This window comes from Salvia miltiorrhiza, chromosome 8 (genome assembly GCF_028751815.1).
Source record: "Salvia miltiorrhiza cultivar Shanhuang (shh) chromosome 8, IMPLAD_Smil_shh, whole genome shotgun sequence".
NCBI classification, from domain to species: domain Eukaryota; kingdom Viridiplantae; phylum Streptophyta; class Magnoliopsida; order Lamiales; family Lamiaceae; genus Salvia; species Salvia miltiorrhiza.
The window spans coordinates 46,417,610-46,438,777 of NC_080394.1; the positions used below are offsets into that span (position 1 = coordinate 46,417,610).

General features: G+C 37.4%; 1 protein-coding gene and 1 long non-coding RNA gene across 2 annotated transcripts; both read right to left on the reverse strand.

The window, feature by feature from the left end:
* Positions 1 to 512: 512 nt before the first annotated feature.
* LOC130998554 (uncharacterized) lies at positions 513 to 2,351 on the reverse strand. Its single transcript, XM_057923970.1, has 3 exons — positions 2,156 to 2,351; positions 1,516 to 2,113; positions 513 to 1,458 (listed from the first exon to the last, which is right to left on the reverse strand). Exons 1-3 carry the CDS (start codon positions 2,349 to 2,351, stop codon positions 513 to 515), a joined length of 1,740 nt encoding a protein of 579 aa, XP_057779953.1.
* A 9,414-nt stretch (positions 2,352 to 11,765) lies between these two features.
* On the reverse strand, positions 11,766 to 15,563 carry LOC130996824 (uncharacterized). Its single transcript, XR_009092827.1, has 3 exons — positions 15,202 to 15,563; positions 12,674 to 12,737; positions 11,766 to 12,070 (listed from the first exon to the last, which is right to left on the reverse strand). It is a non-coding gene; the product is annotated as an uncharacterized LOC130996824 (long non-coding RNA).
* Positions 15,564 to 21,168: the final 5,605 nt, after the last annotated feature.

Below are 21,168 nucleotides of genomic sequence, written 5' to 3' on the forward strand. Positions count from 1 at the left end.
AGATGTTTGGGCAAAGATTTCAGGTCGAGCTTGGGGGCCCGATGGATTGAGGGTACCAGTCGGTCTTCCTCCTTTAGGGTAGGGATTTTCAGAGCCTCCGTGTGGTTGACTCCCTCGCTCCATGCATTTAGCATCTTCACCGCCTCCTGCAGTGATTCCTCCTGCATGTCTTCCTCGGTGATGCCATTTTGAATTATCACATCATAAGGTTCTTTGAATGCTGTTCTGGGCAAAACCTCCTCAACAACTTTCTCGATCATATCGACACTTTTCACCATCTTTGTATCAGCTGGATGTTTCATGGCGTTGTATATGTCGAATGTCACTGTCTCTCCTTCGAACTGACACGTCAGTTTGCCCGTGTCACAATCGATGCGTGTCCTTACAGTCTTTAGAAATGGCCTCCATAAAAGCATAACTGGATCGCGTGCTTTTGACTTCCCCATGTCAAGAATGTAGAAGTCCGCTGGAAAAATGAGTTCCTCCACTTTGACCAAAACGTCTTCCAATATTCATTCTGGGTATACGTTTGACCGATCTGCCAGTTGAATCACCAATCGGGTAGGCTTCAGTGGTCCTATCTCCAGGTCCTGATACATGGATAAAGGTATAACGTTGATGGATGCCCCTAAGTCGAGCGTTGCCTTTTCCACCTTCATGGTTCCTATTACACATGGGCTATAGAACATGCCAGGATCCCCATATTTTATAGGCATATCTCTTTGTAAGACTGCAGACACGGACTCGCCCACTTGAAATTTCGCATCGTCAGTGTATTTGACTTTCCGAATGCAGAGTTCCTTGAGAAATTTTGCACATCTGGGCATAGAGCGTAGTGCGACCAAAAGGGGCATATTGACCTCCACCTTTCTGAAGATTTTCACCAGTTCGGTTAGTTCTTCCTTTTCTTGTTCCTTGGCCATTCTTCCTGGGAAGGGGATTATGGGCTCAGCTTGGCTCAATTTCTCTTTGCCCTTCCCTACTGCCTTCCTCTTGATTTCTCTTTCCTGGGTAAGTTCTTCCTCATCTGCCGACCCCATTCCAACCTCCTCGCTCACCTCTGGTTCTTCGTGATTTTTCTTCCGAACAACCTCAGGTAACTCTTTTCCACCTCTAAGTGTCATAGTATTCACTTTCTTCACCTCCACTTGGGAAGGGAGTTCCCCTTGTTTGCTTTCAAGTCGGGCTACGACTTGGGCAAGATGTGACAGTTGGGAATTCACATTCTGCATCCCTCCTCTTATCTCCATTATGAATTTTTCGGTCTCTTGCTGGAATTTCACTTGTTGTTGGGCCATTTGGTGTACAAGTTCTGATAGGGAGGATCCTCTTACTTGTTGAGGTTGTTGCGAGTGTTGTTGTGGATTGCTCGTTTGTCCTTGGTTTGGCCCCAAAAAGTTGTTGTTGTCGTACCTAAGGTTCTCGTGCTGTCTCCACCCTTGATTGTTATGCTGCTGCCTGTAAGGTTCAAAGGGTTTTTGATGTTGTCCCCCATTATTTCCTCCTGGCTATTGCCCAATAGCATTAAGCTCTTCATCTTCGAAAAGTTGTGGACATTCATCGGTTGCATGTGAATTTGCCAAGCAAAGTTGGCATGCCTTCACAGGTTTCCGGATGTTGGGGGTTCCTTGGTTGGATGTTTCTTGGTTTGTCATGAATTTTTCGAACATGTTGCATAGCTTGTCCAACTTGTCGTCTTGGGCAGAAGGATTTGGTACCGGAGCAGTTCTGACTATAGTACCTTCCTCATCCCTTGATTCCTCGGCCATATCGGCTATGAGTTTGAAAGCCTCTGCTGCGGACTTGTTCAGGATTGATCCTCCATATGCTGCGTGTAACCATTGCCTGTCTTGCCTTCGAAGTCCCCCCACGAAGTACCGATTAAGGTCATGATCCGGTATTTGATGTTGCGGGCATTTGGCTAACATCTGCTTGAACCTTCCCCAATACTCGTAGAGGATTTCTCTCGATCCCATCTTGATGTTGCTTATCCGAGTCCTCAAATTCTGGATTCGGGTGGCTGGAAAATGTTTTTCCAAAAACTTGCTCTGCAACTCCTGCCAGGTCCGAATGCTTCCTTCGGGCAAATCGTACAACCACTCCCTCGCTCCTTCTAACAGAGAGAATGGAAAAGTGAGGAGTCAGATGTACTCGCCAAGGGCTTGACTAGCGGTGCGCACTGTTCCACATGCCATCTCAAAGTCCTGGAGATGCCTTTGAGGGTCCTCCCCGGGCATATCACTGTACTTGGGCAAGATTTGAATTAGTGTATGCTTCAGCTCCCAATTTCCAGTGATCTCCGGTAGTACTATGGCTGACGGTCGGAGGTTCAGGTTGTTCGGGAACATCATGTCTCAGAGGGTCTTGTTGGTGTTGTCATTCGCTGGTTCCGGATTTTCTGCCATCTCTCTTTCTGCTTCTAACTGCCTCTCTCTTTCTCGTGCTTCTGGTTCTGCCGTGTGTCTATTACCATTGTTCAATCGGATAAGTCGCTCAATCTCCGCGTTGAACAAAAGATCTTCGTTACCTGCACTCCTGGTACGACGAATCATACATTAAGGCAAAACTCACACTTAAGTTACAAAAGAAATTACTAGCGTTCTCAGTTCCCCAGCAACGGCGCCAATTTGACGAAGCTGTCGTTTGAGCTTTGTGCAAATAAAATATCCTGTGCCCACAACTAGACTAGCTAGTGGTAAGTCCAGAGTCGAATCCACAGGGAACTAAGCAGTAACTCCTCTTGCAAGGGTGTCACTAAAAAGGGTTTGAACTCTGCAGTGTTCTGACCACAACGTGCGTATGGCAGAACGGGGTTTCCAACTAAAACTGAAATAACAAGGTAAACAAATCAAATAACAAAACAATTTTGACTTGGGTTTGAATCACTAAGCATGAACTGGTCACTCGATCATTGTTGCAAAGATAAATCACTATACTCTCATACCAGTGGTTATAGGCATAAGAATTGTTGCGCCCCTATTGTCACTCGTCACGCACGCAAAAACCCCTTGCCCAATCTATTCTTTTAGTTTATGATACCTTAGAAGGTTCAACTAATGGAAATCAATTATCCCGGGCAACATCCACGCTCTCTGCGATGGCCTATCGCTAGTTATGCTTTGCCCAGAATGCTTTAGGATTTAGATAGACCCACTTGACTATTTTGGAGGTCGATGGAAATCAACTCACAACGCCGATATTTCACAACAGTCACGGCTCCAACACTCGTTGTACTATTTTGGAGGTCGATGGTGTTTCGCCTTATGTCCAAAGTATTACTTGTGGCCAGAACTCCCTAGTTAACTAGTGATCAATTAATTAACCAAGTTATTACAGCCTTATTGAAATCAAACCTAGTGTATCGGAAATATGCTCATACAGTTGTTATGCCCAAATTAGACATCTCGAGTTAAGTGTTCATGCTTAGATCATCTTGCCCAAATCAGAATATAAAACTTAGCCGAACCTAAAATAAATAACAAATGCAAAAGATTTAAAGGAAAACATGACGTAAAACTGAAATTACTTAAAGGGAAATATGAGTACCTACAGCCAAAAGTGCCGTGCAAAACATGTACCGAATAACCTAGACTATGCCCACAGCCCGAGCAAGCTTGAACTTCACAATAAACTGCACAACAGGTCGGTTTTTCAGCACCCTTGGCTTCAAAAGCTCTTCGGGTATTTATAGGTGCGATTAGGGCAGCGTAAGGCCCAGCCCATGGTGTTGCGGCCAGATCCATGCAAGGCATGGAGATGCTATCCTTCTTCAGACCTAATATCTTGAAGATTTGTTTCCTTTTGGATAAGGCGGTGGTTTGGCCTTATCGGTCTCTTTGGATAGTTGCCGCTTTCGGCCCATATCAAGCTCCTACTTGCAGTCCTGCCTCGCCCGCCTGTTGTGCCTCTGACTTCTCTCCTTGTAATACCAGGGGTTTTGATGACGTGTTTAGTTGCTTGAGTTTGAGTAATTAGGGTATAGATCCCTTGTTTGATTACTTTGTACAGAGATGAGGAGTTATATGAAGTTTTCTTGTTTTTTTTAAAAGATGTTGAGATGTTCTTTTGATGATGTTTGGATGATGTGGGATTTTATATCCGTAATTGAGTTTGAGTATTTGAATAATTCGAGATAATTATTTGAATGAGAACGGTGAACTCGGAAGTGAAATCTGAGTCCGTTAAGACGATTTTGAAATTTTTGACTTTTTGACGATGAATAGTAAAATACTGCTATTTCGTCTTTTTGTCGACTTTCAAAATCTTACGTGCACGTCGTCGAGAAATATTCTTAGTTTTTCGATACGAGTCCAATAATGAAAGTTTTTATTTTTTTGGACGACGAGTGAATAGTGAATCAGGATTTCTCAATAAACGAACCGAGCTCGTTTATCAGATTTTCGAGAACGGGCTTACGTTTTCTATATTTATATAGAATTACGAGTGTAATGAAAGTGAGTGGGAGTTGAGAGGGCGAGTAACGAAGAGTATGGGTAGTAAGTCGTTAAAACGAGACGAAACGAAATATTTAACGACTAACGGGTTAATATCCTAAAATATCTAAACCTACCCTACCCCTAACCACCCCCCAACCGCCCAAACCCCTTTCCCCTCACTTACTTACGGCTGTATCAGCTAAATACTCCACTCACACTTAAATCTTACACACACAACACCTAAAACACACACTAGTTCACGCATAACACCATTTTTGCTTGAGTTGGAGCTTTCAAGCTCCGTTTTGGACGAGAAGACAAGCCCCGATCATCTTTTCGAACACGTATCTAGGTAGGTGACATCTCTACCTACGTTTTGATGGTTTTCTTTTCGATTTTCGTCGACGTCGAAAAACGTCGATTCTCGACTTTATTTTGAAACGACGTCGGATCGTCGTGAAATTTTAGTATGTTGTTCTTGGGTAGATGTCGAGCATGTTTAATGAAGAGAGTAAGAACGGAACGAACCGTAGCTATGAAACCCACGAGGGCAGCCCGTCTTTTCGTCCGTTAGCTTGTCTTTCGATTTTTATTTGATCGTTTTGACTTGATATTTGTGCTTAGGGGTATGCTAGGATCGATATATATTAAATTCGTATTTTTCCAAGCACGAAAATTGTATAAGTTTTTAGAGTATGATTATTTAAATTCGTGAAGTTTGGGACGTTGCATGATGAATATTATTGCGTATATGTGTTCTACGATATCACATGAGCATGCTAGATTAATTTGGGAATTTTCGAGAAATGTTAGAAACGAGAAGCATGAGGACCGAATGGTTTGATGCCCGGATGTGAATATTTGATTTTTATTTGAATGATTTGAGTTTATATATATGTGTTATATTTATTAAATATTGCACGTATAATTTACTTAGATTAATTTGAACACCGAGGTTCAAATTTGATGAAGGCCGCGAGTCATAAGGCCAGAGACGAGCGATGCTCGATTTTAATTGAGTTAATTTGAGCATGCCAATGTGTTTAGAATAATTAAAAATATTTGTATTTAAATTTTGGAATTTATTTCCATTAAATACAAATTTTCTAATTATTCGATGATTTATTAAGTTGAGATATGTGGAGTATGTGAAGTCATGTAAGTGAACTAGCACTGCATATGAGTTAATGCTATGTTAGTAAGACTATATGAATTATTTGAGTATTTATGAGATGATGATTAGTAAGTTATTGAGCTTTTTGAGTTGCATGAGAAATGAATATAAAATGACCAAGTATGAGAAGATAGCATGAATTAGATATATTATGTTTCAATGGGAGAAATAAATTAGAGAAGTATGTTAATTAATTAAAGTTGGAATTTAGTATTTAATTACTAAGTCCGAGATTTAATCGAGAATTATGAGCATGTTAAATTGTTAAGATATAATTTATTTTTGAGTTAATATCGATTATGTGTTTAATTGGAGTGAGTGTGAGAGTTATGATTAACGCACATAAATGTTGGTATCTGACACTCGAACAATTGGTTTCGAGTATAAATGATAGTTTACTGATAAAGAGTTTTGATGATTTTGAATTGTTGGTTTGCGTTGAAGAGATGTCAAGATGTTAAGTTTTGAGTCGAGAGACGAGTTCACGTAGTGAGATTCACGCGTTGAAATCTCGTGGCTGACATTATGTATGAATAGGTCATGCCGAAATTTTTAGTGAATACTTTGATATATCATCAAATAATCATTATAATTTCTTAGTGAAATTAGGATTTGAGCATAGTCAATTCTTGTTGACCCGTGACTCAAATACATGCCTAATGGAAAGTTTAACTTTCTAATTGGTTTATTAGATGAGATGTGAGCGAATTGATCTGCTGAGAAAGTGGACCTTTCGATGAGTTAGCTATTTCTTTTAATTGAAGCGTTGCTAATTATAACATAAGGATGTTATAATTAATGAGTAATGACAAGAGAGAATAATGGTTATATTGATTAACAACCTAGAGAGATGAACATTAGAGATACTAATGTTTAATAAAAGAGATTAGATTATTAATCGAGTTTTCTTTTATAACTTCTCACTGATTCTTCATAACGATGAAGGTCCTTTTGGGAAGTAACGACTTGAGGGAGAGAGTGACGTTACTCATTGATACAGAGACACAACGAGGTGGGCTTTCTTAAACACGTATATAGAGATCCCCTGCACGCAGGCCTCTTATACGAAATAAAATGAATGACACGATATAATTGTTAAATTTCGATTTATGAAAATGATCAAATGATGAATGGTTCTTTATGAAATGAAATGAAATGAAGGGAATTATTATATGAAGGATGTTATATTGAAGTTATTGCATTGCTAAAATTTTGATGTTTTGGTATGTTATCTATCTGCTTGAGATGAAGAATTCGGTCCTATGCTAGTGTAGATACTAGTAAGGATTTGTGTACACTGAGATGGTCGTGAGTCATCGAGCGGGTTGGCTGATCACAGTGCTGCAGAGGGAGGCCTCCCTCTCAGTACTTGATGTTATAACAGATATGATACATACTTGATGAGAAAAGTCTGCGCAGACAACTTTGAAGAAATGAAAATGAGTTAGCTAATACAGGGCCTTTCTACAAATTCCTTGTATTATGCATATGAAATGGCAATGACAATATTTATAAGCTTTATAAGCATGAGATGAGATGAGATGTTTGGCATGTGTTCACTGAGTGCTTTTTGTACTCAGCCCTGCATATGTTTTTTTCAAAAATGTGCAGGTTGAGCCGGTGTGATGATGGTGCTGCAATGAGCGGAGTCTCCAGGGTTGTTAATAAATGAAGTTAACCTGTCTAGAATATGTCTTCATACATATGTCTAGCTACTTTCCGCTGCAAAATGTCGTTGATGTTATAGTATGTTATGTCATACTTCGAGTTTTAAGAGAATGGTTTCATATGATGTACAACTTGATTAATGATATTAATTAAGCTTTATGTTGTCTTTCATAGACTGTTTAAATGAGTATTAATGAGAAATTATGACGAGTTTTCTTAAGTTGAGTAAGTTTTACGATTCCAAATGACGCCCCTTTCTTCCCCTTATTCTTTAACCCCATCCCTAGTCGTAGATCACTCGGCTTAACTATCCTTAGTTAGGGCGGGCTGCGACAGAGTGGTATCAGAGCGAAGGAAAGCTCTGAATTAGAAGTCTTGAGTTTAGTCTAGAATGAGGTACTAGGCTAATAGTTATTAACAACCGTGAGCTCAGCGCACCATCACACCAGGCTCAACGAGGTATGTAAAATTTCAAAGTTTAGTTGACGTATATTGAAGAGCATGATGTTGAGGTTATATGATGAGTTATGATGTTATACTTTGAAGATGCATAGTTTGAGTTTGAGGATGACAACATGATTAATAATGAGTTATTATGTTGTAAGAGTATGATGTTGATGTTACATGCTGAATCATGAGAGAGTTTATATCATATGATGTTATATGATTGAGGATGCATAATTATGAGTTATGATGTGATGTATTTTAGATGTTTTGTGATGAGAATTGTTTGAGCAGTTGTGATAAGTCACGATGATTTAGATGAAGGAATCTAATGTCATTGTTAAGAGAGATTTTCTACTAAGTAGAAGGATGAAATGAGAACTTAGAGCTAAAGCTTGAGAGAATTAGCAATTTCTTTAAGTACTTGTTGGTATGAGTTATGAGTTTGAGTTATGAGCTTGAGTATAATAGCGTCATTAAAGATGAGTTATTAGCATGCTGCAATGAGATATTGTACGATATGTTTGAGATGTTTTGTGACGCGAGTTTCGCTCACGCAACCTGAATGGTACTTGAGAAGGTATCATGAGCCATAGGCTTTGGAGATGGCTTTGAGAGAGAATTGTTTGAGTTGTCTTACTGAGTCACGATGATTTAGATTAACAGATCTAATATCATTGTTTAGAGAGGTTACCTACTATGTAAAGATGGGACGAGATGAGAATTTAGATGTTTTGAGCTTGAGTTTTAAGATAACAGTACTACTTAGTAGGAGTTTTGCTAAGTTATGTTTTGTTTATTTCTGTTGCTGGAGCCAAGTAGAGTTAGTTCCTAGAGTCACCTTTAAGTTCTCCTTATAGGTTGACCAGGACTGTTGGCACTACACGAAAGTGGATTGCTGTGAGATCGAACTCAGGGAAGATCGGATACGAGGACGAGGCGTACAGTATGTGGTACAGAGATACCCTAGCAGATTTTCAAATACATGTTCATAGACTATGAAAGGATGAGAAAGTGCCAAGGAAGGCAAGGATTGATGAGGATGAGGAGGAGCCGAGGAAGGCTAGAGTTAATGAGGATGAGAAGTAGCCGAGGAGGGCCAGAGTTGTTGAGGATGAGAAGTAGCCGAGGTAGGCTAAAACTAAGGATGATCTTGAGAGTACGAGCGGTACACCCTTGTTTTTGATTAGTTTTCAATTACATTGCGATGTATATAACTTACTTAGGAGATACTAGTACTTGAGCTTTTGACATAATGATAGATGAGCATGCGAATATAGTACCCTACTGATGTTAGATAGATGGATGTTCCTAGTATGCTAAAGTAGCAACTAGATGAGTTAACTGGTAGCAATTACCGTAGGAGGTCCAGACCGAGACATAGTACTATTAATGGTGTCGGCTTAGAAGGTACATCACGATAGATACTATGGTTTTCGTAGGGTTTATATGACCCATTTATGTAAGTCCTCTAAAAGAGGCATTCTACTGATGGATATATTGGGTTGACCAGAGTGGTCTTTTTGTTAGCATTTCGTCAGTGCTTATTGCCTTACAAATGAATGTTAAGGTGACGGTGAGGGTTTCCTTAGAGTTTGAGTTAGTGAGTTGAACTTGAGTTTCGATGACGCTTAGAGTGTTGGTTGAGTTAAGTTTTTCCTTTTTGTGATTACAAATGCCTCAAAGATTTCATCAAGAGTGTGGCGTGGAGGATAGGTGAGAGACAATACTCCGCCACCACCACCGCAACATGAGAGGAGATTCGAAAAATATTAAACATTCGGAACAAGAGTCTAGAACATAGAACCCTAAGTTTAAGCTTTTAGCTTGCTGGTGCGAACTTAGGTTTTGTTATGTATAGTATGTTGAGGGTTTAGAAGACACAGAATTTCCAAGTTCGGGATTGTATGTCCCGTATGACTGGGGAGTGATTATGTTGGACCTGGCCAGTCCGCATGATCCAAATCTCAGTAGACGTGTTTTGGGTTTATAAACCCACGTGTTTCAACTTTCGGTTGAAAAGCCAGATGGGTTCTTACTCTAGGTCATTTTTGTTTGACCTGGTAGTTACTTCATTCTACCCTCTGGTCATTCATTTGAGTCTCTTGAACAATTTATTTTGATGTCGTTCTAGGGTTGAACCCTTACAACTTTTGAGTTATCCTAGTAAATTCTTTTGATGTATAAGACTAGTGAAAGGCACGTCAGAGGACTTTAACACCCGAGCAACTGGTAAACTACACCTGAGAACAATTCAAGGCTACTCTTGAGAAGTATGTACCGAGGAGTACAGTAAGCAGCGAGAGGCTGATTATCGAAGTTTGATGCAAGGAAAGAAATCGGTTGTAGAGTATAATCGAGAATTCTGTGAGCTATCACGTACGCTCATCAGAAGATGGATACTGATGAAGAGATGTCTGAGTTTTATTTGCCGGTTTAAGGCAGGACTTTAAGGTAGTATTGGATGCACCAGTTAGAATCCTGTTTAATACAGGAGCCTCGCATTCTTTAATTGTTTGAAGCATGTTACCTTCAAACTCGAACCAAAACGAGCTAGTCTCGAGTTGAGAGTAATCACTCCTGTAGGAAGAGCTATTACAGTTTCTCACATGATTTCTAACTTAGAGCTTGAGTTAGGATCACTAAAGTTGAAAGCAAGAACCTTGCACTTAATGCCTATGTGGAACGTAGACATTATTCTAAGGATGGACTGATTAGCAGAGAACTTTGCCCCTATTGATTGTAAGAAGAGACAGATAACTTTCCAACCACCTGGGAAGGAACATACATGTTTTCACGGCATTGATAGAAAGAAGAGAGTTCCAATCGTTTCGGCACTTCAGGCGTCGAAATTGGTAAAGAAGAAAGGAGCACAAGCTTACCTAGTTTACTTGAATGATGAAGGAGAATCAAGTAAAAACTTTGAGGATGTAGCAGTGGTAAGCAAATATAGAGATGTATTTCCCGAGGTCTTGCCACCAACAAGACAGTTGGAGTTCACTATCGACCTAGAACCTGGATCAGCACCAGTGTCGAAGGCACCCTACAGAATGGCGCCTAAGGAGCCACAAGAGCTGAAGATTCGGCTACAAGAACTGCTTGAGTTAGGTTTTATCAGACCTAGTGTATACACGTGGGGAGCACCAGTCCTTCTTGTCAAAAAGAAGGATGACACGTTGAGAATGTGCATAGATTATCGAGAGCTGAATAAATTGACACTCAAGAACAAATATCCTTTACCGAGGATAGATGACTTGTTTGATCAATTAAGAGGAGCGAGCTTTTTCTTGAAAGTTGACTTGAGATCAGATTACCACCAGTTGAAATTTTGACAGAAGGATATACCTAAGACAGCTTTTCAAATGAGGTATGAGCACTATGAGTTCATAGTTATGCCATTCGGTTTGACGAAGGCACCAGTAGTTTTCATGGATCACATGAATCGAGTTTTCATCAATAACTGGATAAATTTGTTCTAGTTTTCATAGATGATATTCACATCTATTCGAAGAATGAGCAGGAGCGCCAAAACATTTGAGAATGATGTTGGAAACGCTAAGAGTTGAGAAGCTTTTTGCCAAATTCACCAAGTGCGAGTTTTGGTTGAACGAAGTAACTTTTCTAGGACATATTGTATCATCCGAATGAATTAAAGTTGACCCCGCCAAGGTACAAGCTATACATGAGTGGAGATCACCAACTACGCCTAACGAGATTCGCAGCTTTTTAGGTTTAGCAGGATACTATCAGAGGTTTATTGAAGGATTTTCCACGATAGCAAGACCGATGACACAATTACTTAGAAAAGAAGCTAAGTACAATTGGAAAGAGGAGTGTGAAGAGAGTTTTTAAGAGCTTAAAGAAAATTGACTACAACACCAATGCTGCTAGTCCCGGAAATGGATAAAGAGTATACCATCTACACAGATGCGTCAAAGAATGGGCTAGGATGTGTTTTGATGCAAGAAGGAAGAGTTATAGTGTCACAGCCCACTATCCCAATGACGGGTTAACCGGGGTTATGACTTGGGGTGAACAACGAGTGGGAACGGAAATGGACAATTACTTAACATTAAAGTATATGGAAATGTCACTCATAGATAAAATGCTAGGATCATATATGATCATTTGGATACTTATGAAACATACACATAAAGGAGAACTGATTAAAGTGGTTTATCCAATATCACGTGTCACAACTTCATAACATAGAGTTATCCTAATCAAAGTGTTTTGCAGCGGAAAACGTGTGAGATATACATATGAAGATGTATACTCAAGGTTACATTTCTTGAAATGATCAAAGGAACACCCGCTCAACACCATTCCATTCCATCAGCTACTCAACCTGCACATTTAGAAATACATGCAGGGCTGAGTATAAAAATACTCAGTGGACAAATGCCGAAAATACAATCATGCATAACATATATATAAATTGAACTGCCATAACAGTAACACACAGGGGTTTTCTTGAAAGACCTGCGATACTAAAACTATTTCTTTCATTTTCATAAGATTGGCCGGCCGACCCATTTTCCTTCATATGATCCATATTTGTTCCTTTCTGTCACGCGCCGGGAAGGAGGCCTCCTTACCACGGACGCCAAGACCGGTCGCAAGCGACTCGCGGTCTCCATAAGTGTACACGTTAACCCTAGCTAGCGACCTTTGTCTAGCATAGGATCCCAATTGGATTTCCTTTAAAGTTGGCGAACCAACACAGATAGGATACATACGTAAAACATAAACATTTTTGGCAGTCAATCATTTCATAAACATTTCATTTCATTTCATAAACATTTTCGTTCTTCATAAACATTTCATTTATCATTTTGGGCATAATAATAAACTGAAATTAACATTTAAAATCATTTCATGCATATATTCGTATAAGAGGCCTACGACACGCAGGGGATCTCTATATACGTATAGTAAAAGTAATGCCCACCTCAAACGTTCTTAAGCTAGCGTGGAGTCGCTTCTTCTTCGGCTTCACTTCCTGTCGCCCGGACCTTTATTGATGAAGAGTCGGTAAGTTCGTGAAGAAAATTGTCACAAGACAAAGTCTAATTCTACGTGCCTATGGTATCTTTTAGTATTTTAGGGTTCTAGCATCCATAATTCATTTCGATTAAAACAATCAAAAACCAACATAACATCGACTAACCACATAATATCACGTAACCACATAACAAACAAAATAAAAGAATTCAACATCCTTAAACTTAATATCATTTAGAAATTCACATGTTCACATAAGAGATAATAATCATGCACCGTCTTATAACATTCTATACATTTCATTTATCATTTAAATAAATACGAAATTCCATTATTCATTTATAAATGACTTAAATAAGCATTTTAAACTCCATTAAAATGGAATTGATTTAAAACATTTTAATCCTTTTAAAATCCATACTCATAAAGCCTTAACTCATGCTCTATCTCATATTCTATCTCCTTACTCAACTCTATATAAACTCTCCACTCATCTCAAATCCTTAAGTTCAAGGATAGGTTTCAAGAAAATCATGGTACTAAGTCTCGATTTATCTCTCATATAAGGCTCGTCTAATCTCATTCAAACACATAGACAACACAATCACAAGGCACATAAGAATCACAATCAAACATCATTAAAACATGCTCTGTTTTTACACTGATTCAACTTCAAAATCTAACCTGTTCTGACTCCGACACCTCCTGGACTCGAGACTCATACCAAAAGAAAGGTCTTCGAGTCTAGTTTCATATAAAAAAAGTAGAGTAAAAAAATCCAAGTATTGTAGGAGATATAACTGTTTTACTACAGTCTACCATATTCGGCAGTTTTGAGCAATCGAAAACTTGGATTTTTGAAAAATAGTAAATTTTGTCAAACTGGGCTCAAAATTGGTGGATATCTAGATAACACAATAAGGTTAATACAATTAAATTTTGGAAAGCTAGATCACACAGGAAGCTACTAAAATGAAAGACTATTTCCCCTGCTCTCTGAAACTCTCGGTAGTAATGTGTAGTTTCGGTTTTGTATTTTATAAAAATAGTAAACGAAGTCCAAATGACTTGAAATTTTACTGGTGTTCTTAATACTCTCAAATATACTTACCATAAAAATTGCATGATGTTTACGTAACAAAAACCCCTCGAAACAGTAGGTCAGTGCATGACGAAAATGACTCCGAACTCCATCACACAAGCAAACATGCTCAACTCAACATTTCTTCAAAGCAAACTCATCAAAGCTCATTTTAAACACTTATAGCATTCAAAAAAAACATTCAAGTACAACATAATACTCATCATACTCAAACATGATCTCATACACCACATAACTCATTATACACATATAGATACACATATATGTCATCTTCTTCCTCAAACTAACACTTTTCATTTCATTCAAAATTCACAATTTAATCATGCCATAGTCCTTTATAAAGTCCAATTAGCATATAGACATCATTAATCCAAACATTGATCTCATAATTCAAAAATACCCAAATCCTAGTAAACTAAACTCAAGCAATTTCACATATAATCAACAATTAGCGAAATTAACCTTTAACTATCATTACTATCATGCTCAATATCAATTATCCTTAGCCAATTCAAATAATTAGCACATAAATCAAAAAGCCCTATTTTATATCTAACTAAACTTTTTGAAAATTTACAAACATGCATAAATCATTAATCCAACCTTAGATTAATCAAATTGAGTCATTTAATAGCACATATAAGACATCAATTCATCAAATCTCATCATCAATCAAAACGTCCCAAATTTTAGCAAACTAAACTCTTTGAAAATTCAAAATCCTTTCTAATCCTTTTAAAAACTCTTGGATATCAACTCAATAGGTTCTCAATTACATATATCTTAAGCCAACTCACTTAATAAACACATAGACAAGAAAGTCCTAATTTTTATTAAACTAAACTCTTTGAAATTCTATAAACACACATGACACTTTGATCCAATCATTGATCTACCAATTTTAACCTTTTAAACTCACATATAAACCATCAATTAACAATTTAGGGCATAAATACACATATCCCTAATTTTATTAAACTAACTCATATCAAAATCATCAATTGACATCATATACTCAATTTACTCCATCAATCATCATCATATACATCTCATAGACTCATCTTCATCATCAATCCATCTTTTAACACATCAATTCACCAATTCTCAATTTTTAGGTAAACTAAACTCATTCAACCTTCACATCTCAAGGCATGTACTTTCACAACACACATCAATCATCAACAAACACCACATAGATCTCATTTTTCACCCCAAATCAAGGAAAGAAAAAGAAGATTTTTTTTAAGGGTAAAGACCCATTTTTTTCGAAAATTGAGAGAAAAGGAAGGGGTGATTTTTCTTGCTTCAATCTTTCAAAAATACTCACATACAACATCATTCAAGCTAGATCTATGGATTACATGATCACTTACCCAAACTTTACACCAAATATCAAACTTTCTCTCTCTAGCTTTGAGGCCAATCTTCAAGGATCTCCTTGGATTCAAGTAGATGGGAGGTGTTTAGGTAAGGTTTTGATGGTGATTTATGTGTTTGGCATACTTTCGTGAAGCTTTGAAGGTCTCGTTAATGGTTGACAATGGAGGAAATGTGAGAGATGAGGGAGAGAGAGTGAGTGTCGAATGGGGGTGGAGGGAGAGAGAATTGCTTTGGAAGATATGAATTGATTTGGTAATCTTATGAAAGATTTGCTAATCTTTGAGAATATATGGCATTAAATGCCTTAGTCTCTCTCTCTAATCTCTACACTCTCTCAAGCAATACACTTGGCAATTGTATAATTAAGCACATGCTCAAAGGTATAAAATAATAGTGTGAGAAGGGTGATTAAATAATATCCCTAATAATTATGGAAATATTACTCATTAATAAAATACCATAGCATAATTATTCATGTGACCAAATAGAATAATTATATCACTAATATTAGTGCACTCACTCAATTATAATATTTCTCATCATAGGAAAAATAATTTAAAAATATTATGCTTGGAAAAATTTTCATAAACCGTCATCATTCGATTTCTCGGTAAAAATAAACCACACTTGCTTTGGAAACTTAATCAAAATTCCAAGTGCTAAAGTCCTCAAATAAAAATATAATAATTTACTCATAAAGACATACGTAACAAAAATCACATAATCAATCAGTCACGTAAGTTCACATAATATCACGTCAAAGCAGTCGGCAAACACAAACAAACTAGACGTCTCTCTGACCGACTCTTTTCATCAAGGTTCTCACTCTTTCTTCCTCGACTCTAGGTCAAACTCATTATTCCTATTTTCTTAATAGGACAGTCAATCTCTCTGACATCTCCGTACTCTCAATAGTGTTAAGACACTATCTCACAACATAGGGAAAAGTACGGGGTGTTACATGTACTATCAAATTTAGATAAAATTCATGACTTCATGCATAATTTAAAATTCATGTGGCTCATATAGATACACTTAACTCACCAATTAAAACTTATGTATAAAATCTTTTTTTCTTTAACTAAGCACATTAAAACACATATATAACGATTAAGTCACATCAGATAAATCAAACCAGTTTTATTATTAATGGATGCCGAACCCTAATTATTAATAATTAAGCCCTTAATCAGGGATTAAAAGTCGGGGTATTACATATAGTCTATGCATCACGACAACTTAGACCCCACGAGATAAATTATCCAATGCATGATTTAGAGCTTGCAGCCGTTGTGCATGCCCTGAAAATTTGGAGACATCATCTCTACGGAGTTAGATGTGAGATTTTCACGGACCATAAAAGTTTGAAATACTTTTTCGAGCATAAGGATATTAACATGAGGCAAATGAGATGGCTCGAATTAGTAAAGGATGTTGACTGCGACATTAATTATCACCCTGGCAAGGCCAATGTAGTAGCCGATGCATTGAGCCGAAAGGTCTCGTCAAAGTTAGGATGTCTTCTCACAAGAGGGGATGAGCTTATAAAGGACTTTGACAAGATGAGGATAGAGATGATAAAACCACCAAGGACGATAGCGAGTATTGTTGCGACGATGCCTAGTTTGAGGAAAATGGTGATTGAAGCACAAGGAAAGATGAGACAATGAACAAGTTAAGAGAAAGGATAAGAGCAGGAGATCTCAAGAGTTACCAAAAAGCATCAGACAATGCTATCTTATTTGAGGGGAGAATATGCATTCCCCGCGATGATGAACTTAAGAATACGATCATGAGTGAGACTCATGACACACCTTACACCGCCCACCCAGGAGGCACAAAGAAGTATCAGGTTGTGAAAAAGAGATTTTTGTGGGACAGAATGAAACGAGACATAGCTTCGTTTGTAGAGCGATGCTTAGCTTGTCAGCAAGTGAAAGCATTACACCAAGGACCCTATGGGAAGTTAAAACCGTTGGAGATTCCCGAGTGGAAATGGGATCACATAGCGATGGATTTTGTGACAGCTTTACCCAAAAGTCAAAGATGAAATACAGCAATTTGGGTGATTGTAGATCGACTAACAAAATCTGCACATTTCATACCGATCCTAATCGCGTATGGACCAGATAAGTTAGCACAATTGTACGTTCGTGAGATTATAAGATTGCATTGAGTACCGGTGTAGATCACCTCAGAGAGAGATTCAAAAAAAAATTACATCACGATTTTGGATGAGTTATAGAAAGAGTTGGATACAAGGATGAATTTTAGCATAGCAGACGATAGACGATATGATAAGAACTACTATCCTTGATAGAGGAGTACATCGGGAGAATGTGTTTGGCTATAAGATGTGAGACAAAGTTTCGAGATAGGAGACAAAGTTTTCTTGAAGGTTTCACCCTCAAAGGGGATGAATAGATTTGGAGTTAAAGGACAGCTTAGACCCAGAGTTATAAGTCCTTACGAGATATTGCAAAAGATAGGTCCAATAGCGTACAGGTTGGCTTTGCCACCTAGCTTTGGAAATGTGCATAACGTGTTTCACGTGTCACAATTGAGAGGATATATATTTTCGACCCAAACCATGTGGTTTACTAAGAAGAAATGATCTTAGAACCAGACTTGAGTTATGAAGAGAGACCTCAGATGATGCTAAATCATAAAATTCGGCAATTGAGTAATAAGTCGATTGCATTGGATAAGGTCCAATGGAGATATGATAGTTAGAAAGAAGTGGAAAGAGAGCTTGAGGATAAGATGTGAGAGAAGTACTCGAAACATTTATAGGAGGTACAAATTTCGGGACGAAATTTATTTTAAGGGGGAGGGTATGTAATACCCGGGGTTTTGATGACGTGTTTAGTTGCTTGAGTTTGAGTAATTAGGGTATAGATCCATTGTTTGATTACTTTGTACAGAGATGAGGAGTTATATGAAGTTTTCTTAGTTTTTTTTAAAAGATGTTGAGATGTTCTTTTGATGATGTTTGGATGATGTGGGATTTTATATCCGTAATTGAGTTTGAGTATTTGAATAATTCGAGATAATTATTTGAATGAGAACGGTGAACTCGGAAGTGAAATCTGAGTCCGTTAAGACGTTTTTGAAATTTTTGACTTTTTGACGATAAATAGTAAAATACTGCTATTTCGTCTTTTTGTCGATTTTCAAAATCTTACGTGCACGTCGTCGAGAAATATTCTTAATTTTTCGATACGAGTCCAATAATGAAAGTTTTTATTTTTTTGGACGACGAGTGAATAGTGAATCGGGATTTCTCGATAAACGAACCGAGCTCGTTTATCAGATTTTCGAGAACGGGCTTACGTTTTCTATATTTATATAGAATTACGAGTGTAATGAAAGTGAGTGGGAGTTGAGAGGGCGAGTAACGAAGAGTATGAGTAGTAAATCGTTAAAACGAGACGAAACGAGATATTTAACGACTAACGGGTTAATATCCTAAAATATCTAAACCTACCCTACCCCTAACCACCCCCCAACCGCCCAAACCCCTTTCCCCTCACTAACTTACGGCTGTATCAGCCAAATACTCCACTCACACTTAAATCTTACGCACACAACACCTAAAACACACACTAGTTCACGCATAACACCATTTTTGCTTGAGTTGGAGCTTTCAAGCTCCGTTTTGGACGAGAAGACAAGCCCCGATCATCTTTTCGAACACGTATCTAGGTAGGTGACATCTCTACCTACGTTTTGATGATTTTCTTTTCGATTTTCGTCGACGTCGAAAAACGTCGATTCTCGACTTTATTTTGAAACGACGTCGGATCGTCGTGAAATTTTAGTATGTTGTTCTTGGGTAGATGTCGAGCATGTTTAATGAAGAGAGTAAGAACGGAACGAACCGTAGCTATGAAACCCACGAGGGCAGCCCGTCTTTTCGTCCGTTAGCTTGTCTTTCGATTTTTATTTGATCGTTTTGACTTGATATTTGTGCTTAGGGGTATGCTAGGATCGATATATATTAAATTCGTATTTTTCCAAGCACGAAAATTGTATAAGTTTTTAGAGTATGATTATTTAAATTCGTGAAGTTTGGGACGTTGCATGATGAATATTATTGCGTATATGTGTTCTACGATATCACATGAGCATGCTAGATTAATTTGGGAATTTTCGAGAAATGTTAGAAACGAGAAGCATGAGGACCGAATGGTTTGATGCCCGGATGTGAATATTTGATTTTTATTTGAATGATTTGAGTTTATATATATGTGTTATATTTATTAAATATTGCACGTATAATTTACTTAGATTAATTTGAACACCGATGTTCAAATTTGATGAAGGCCGCGAGTCATAAGGCCAGAGACGAGCGATGCTCGATTTTAATTGAGTTAATTTGAGCATGCCAATGTGTTTAGAATAATTAAAAATATTTGTATTTAAATTTTGGAATTTATTTCCATTAAATACAAATTTTCTAATTATTCGATGATTTATTAAGTTGAGATATGTGGAGTATGTGAAGTCATGTAAGTGAACTAGCACTGCATATGAGTTAATGCTATGTTAGTAAGACTATATGAATTATTTGAGTATTTATGAGATGATGATTAGTAAGTTATTGAGCTTTTTGAGTTGCATGAGAAATGAATATAAAATGACCAAGTATGAGAAGATAGCATGAATTAGATATATTATGTTTCAATGGGAGAAATAAATTAGAGAAGTATGTTAATTAATTAAAGTTGGAATTTAGTATTTAATTACTAAGTCCGAGATTTAATCGAGAATTATGAGCATGTTAAATTGTTAAGATATAATTTATTTTTGAGTTAATATCGATTATGTGTCTAATTGGAGTGAGTGTGAGAGTTATGATTAACGCACATAAATGTTGGTATCTGACACTCGAACAATTGGTTTCGAGTATAAATGATAGTTTACTGATAAAGAGTTTTGATGATTTTGAATTGTTGGTTTGCGTTGAAGAGATGTCAAGATGTTAAGTTTTGAGTCGAGAGACGAGTTCACGTAGTGAGATTCACGCGTTGAAATCTCATGGCTGACATTATGTATGAATAGGTCATGCCGAAATTTTTAGTGAATACTTTGATATATCATCAAATAATCATTATAATTTCTTAGTGAAATTAGGATTTGAGCATAGTCAATTCTTGTTGACCCGTGACTCAAATACATGCCTAATGGAAAGTTTAACTTTCTAATTGGTTTATTAGATGAGATGTGAGCGAATTGATCTGCTGAGAAAGTGGACCTTTCGATGAGTTAGCTATTTCTTTTAATTGAAGCGTTGCTAATTATAACATAAGGATGTTATAATTAATGAGTAATGACAAGAGAGAATAATGGTTATATTGATTAACAACCTAGAGAGATGAACATTAGAGATACTAATGTTTAATAAAAGAGATTAGATTATTAATCGAGTTTTCTTTTATAACTTCTCACTGATTCTTCATAACGATGAAGGTCCTTTTGGGAAGTAACGACTTGAGGGAGAGAGTGACGTTACTCATTGATACAGAGACACAACGAGGTGGGCTTTCTTAAACACGTATATAGAGATCCCCTGCACGCAGGCCTCTTATACGAAATAAAATGAATGACACGATATAATTGTTAAATTTCGATTTATGAAAATGATCAAATGATGAATGGTTCTTTATGAAATGAAATGAAATGAAGGGAATTATTATATGAAGGATGTTATATTGAAGTTATTGCATTGCTAAAATTTTGATGTTTTGGTATGTTATCTATCTGCTTGAGATGAAGAATTCGGTCCTATGCTAGTGTAGATACTAGTAAGGATTTGTGTACATTGAGGTGGTCGTGAGTCATCGAGCGGGTTGGCCGATCACAGTGCTGCAGAGGGAGGCCTCCTTCTCAGTACTTGATGTTATAACAGATATGATACATACTTGATGAGAAAAGTCTGCGCAGACAACTTTGAAGAA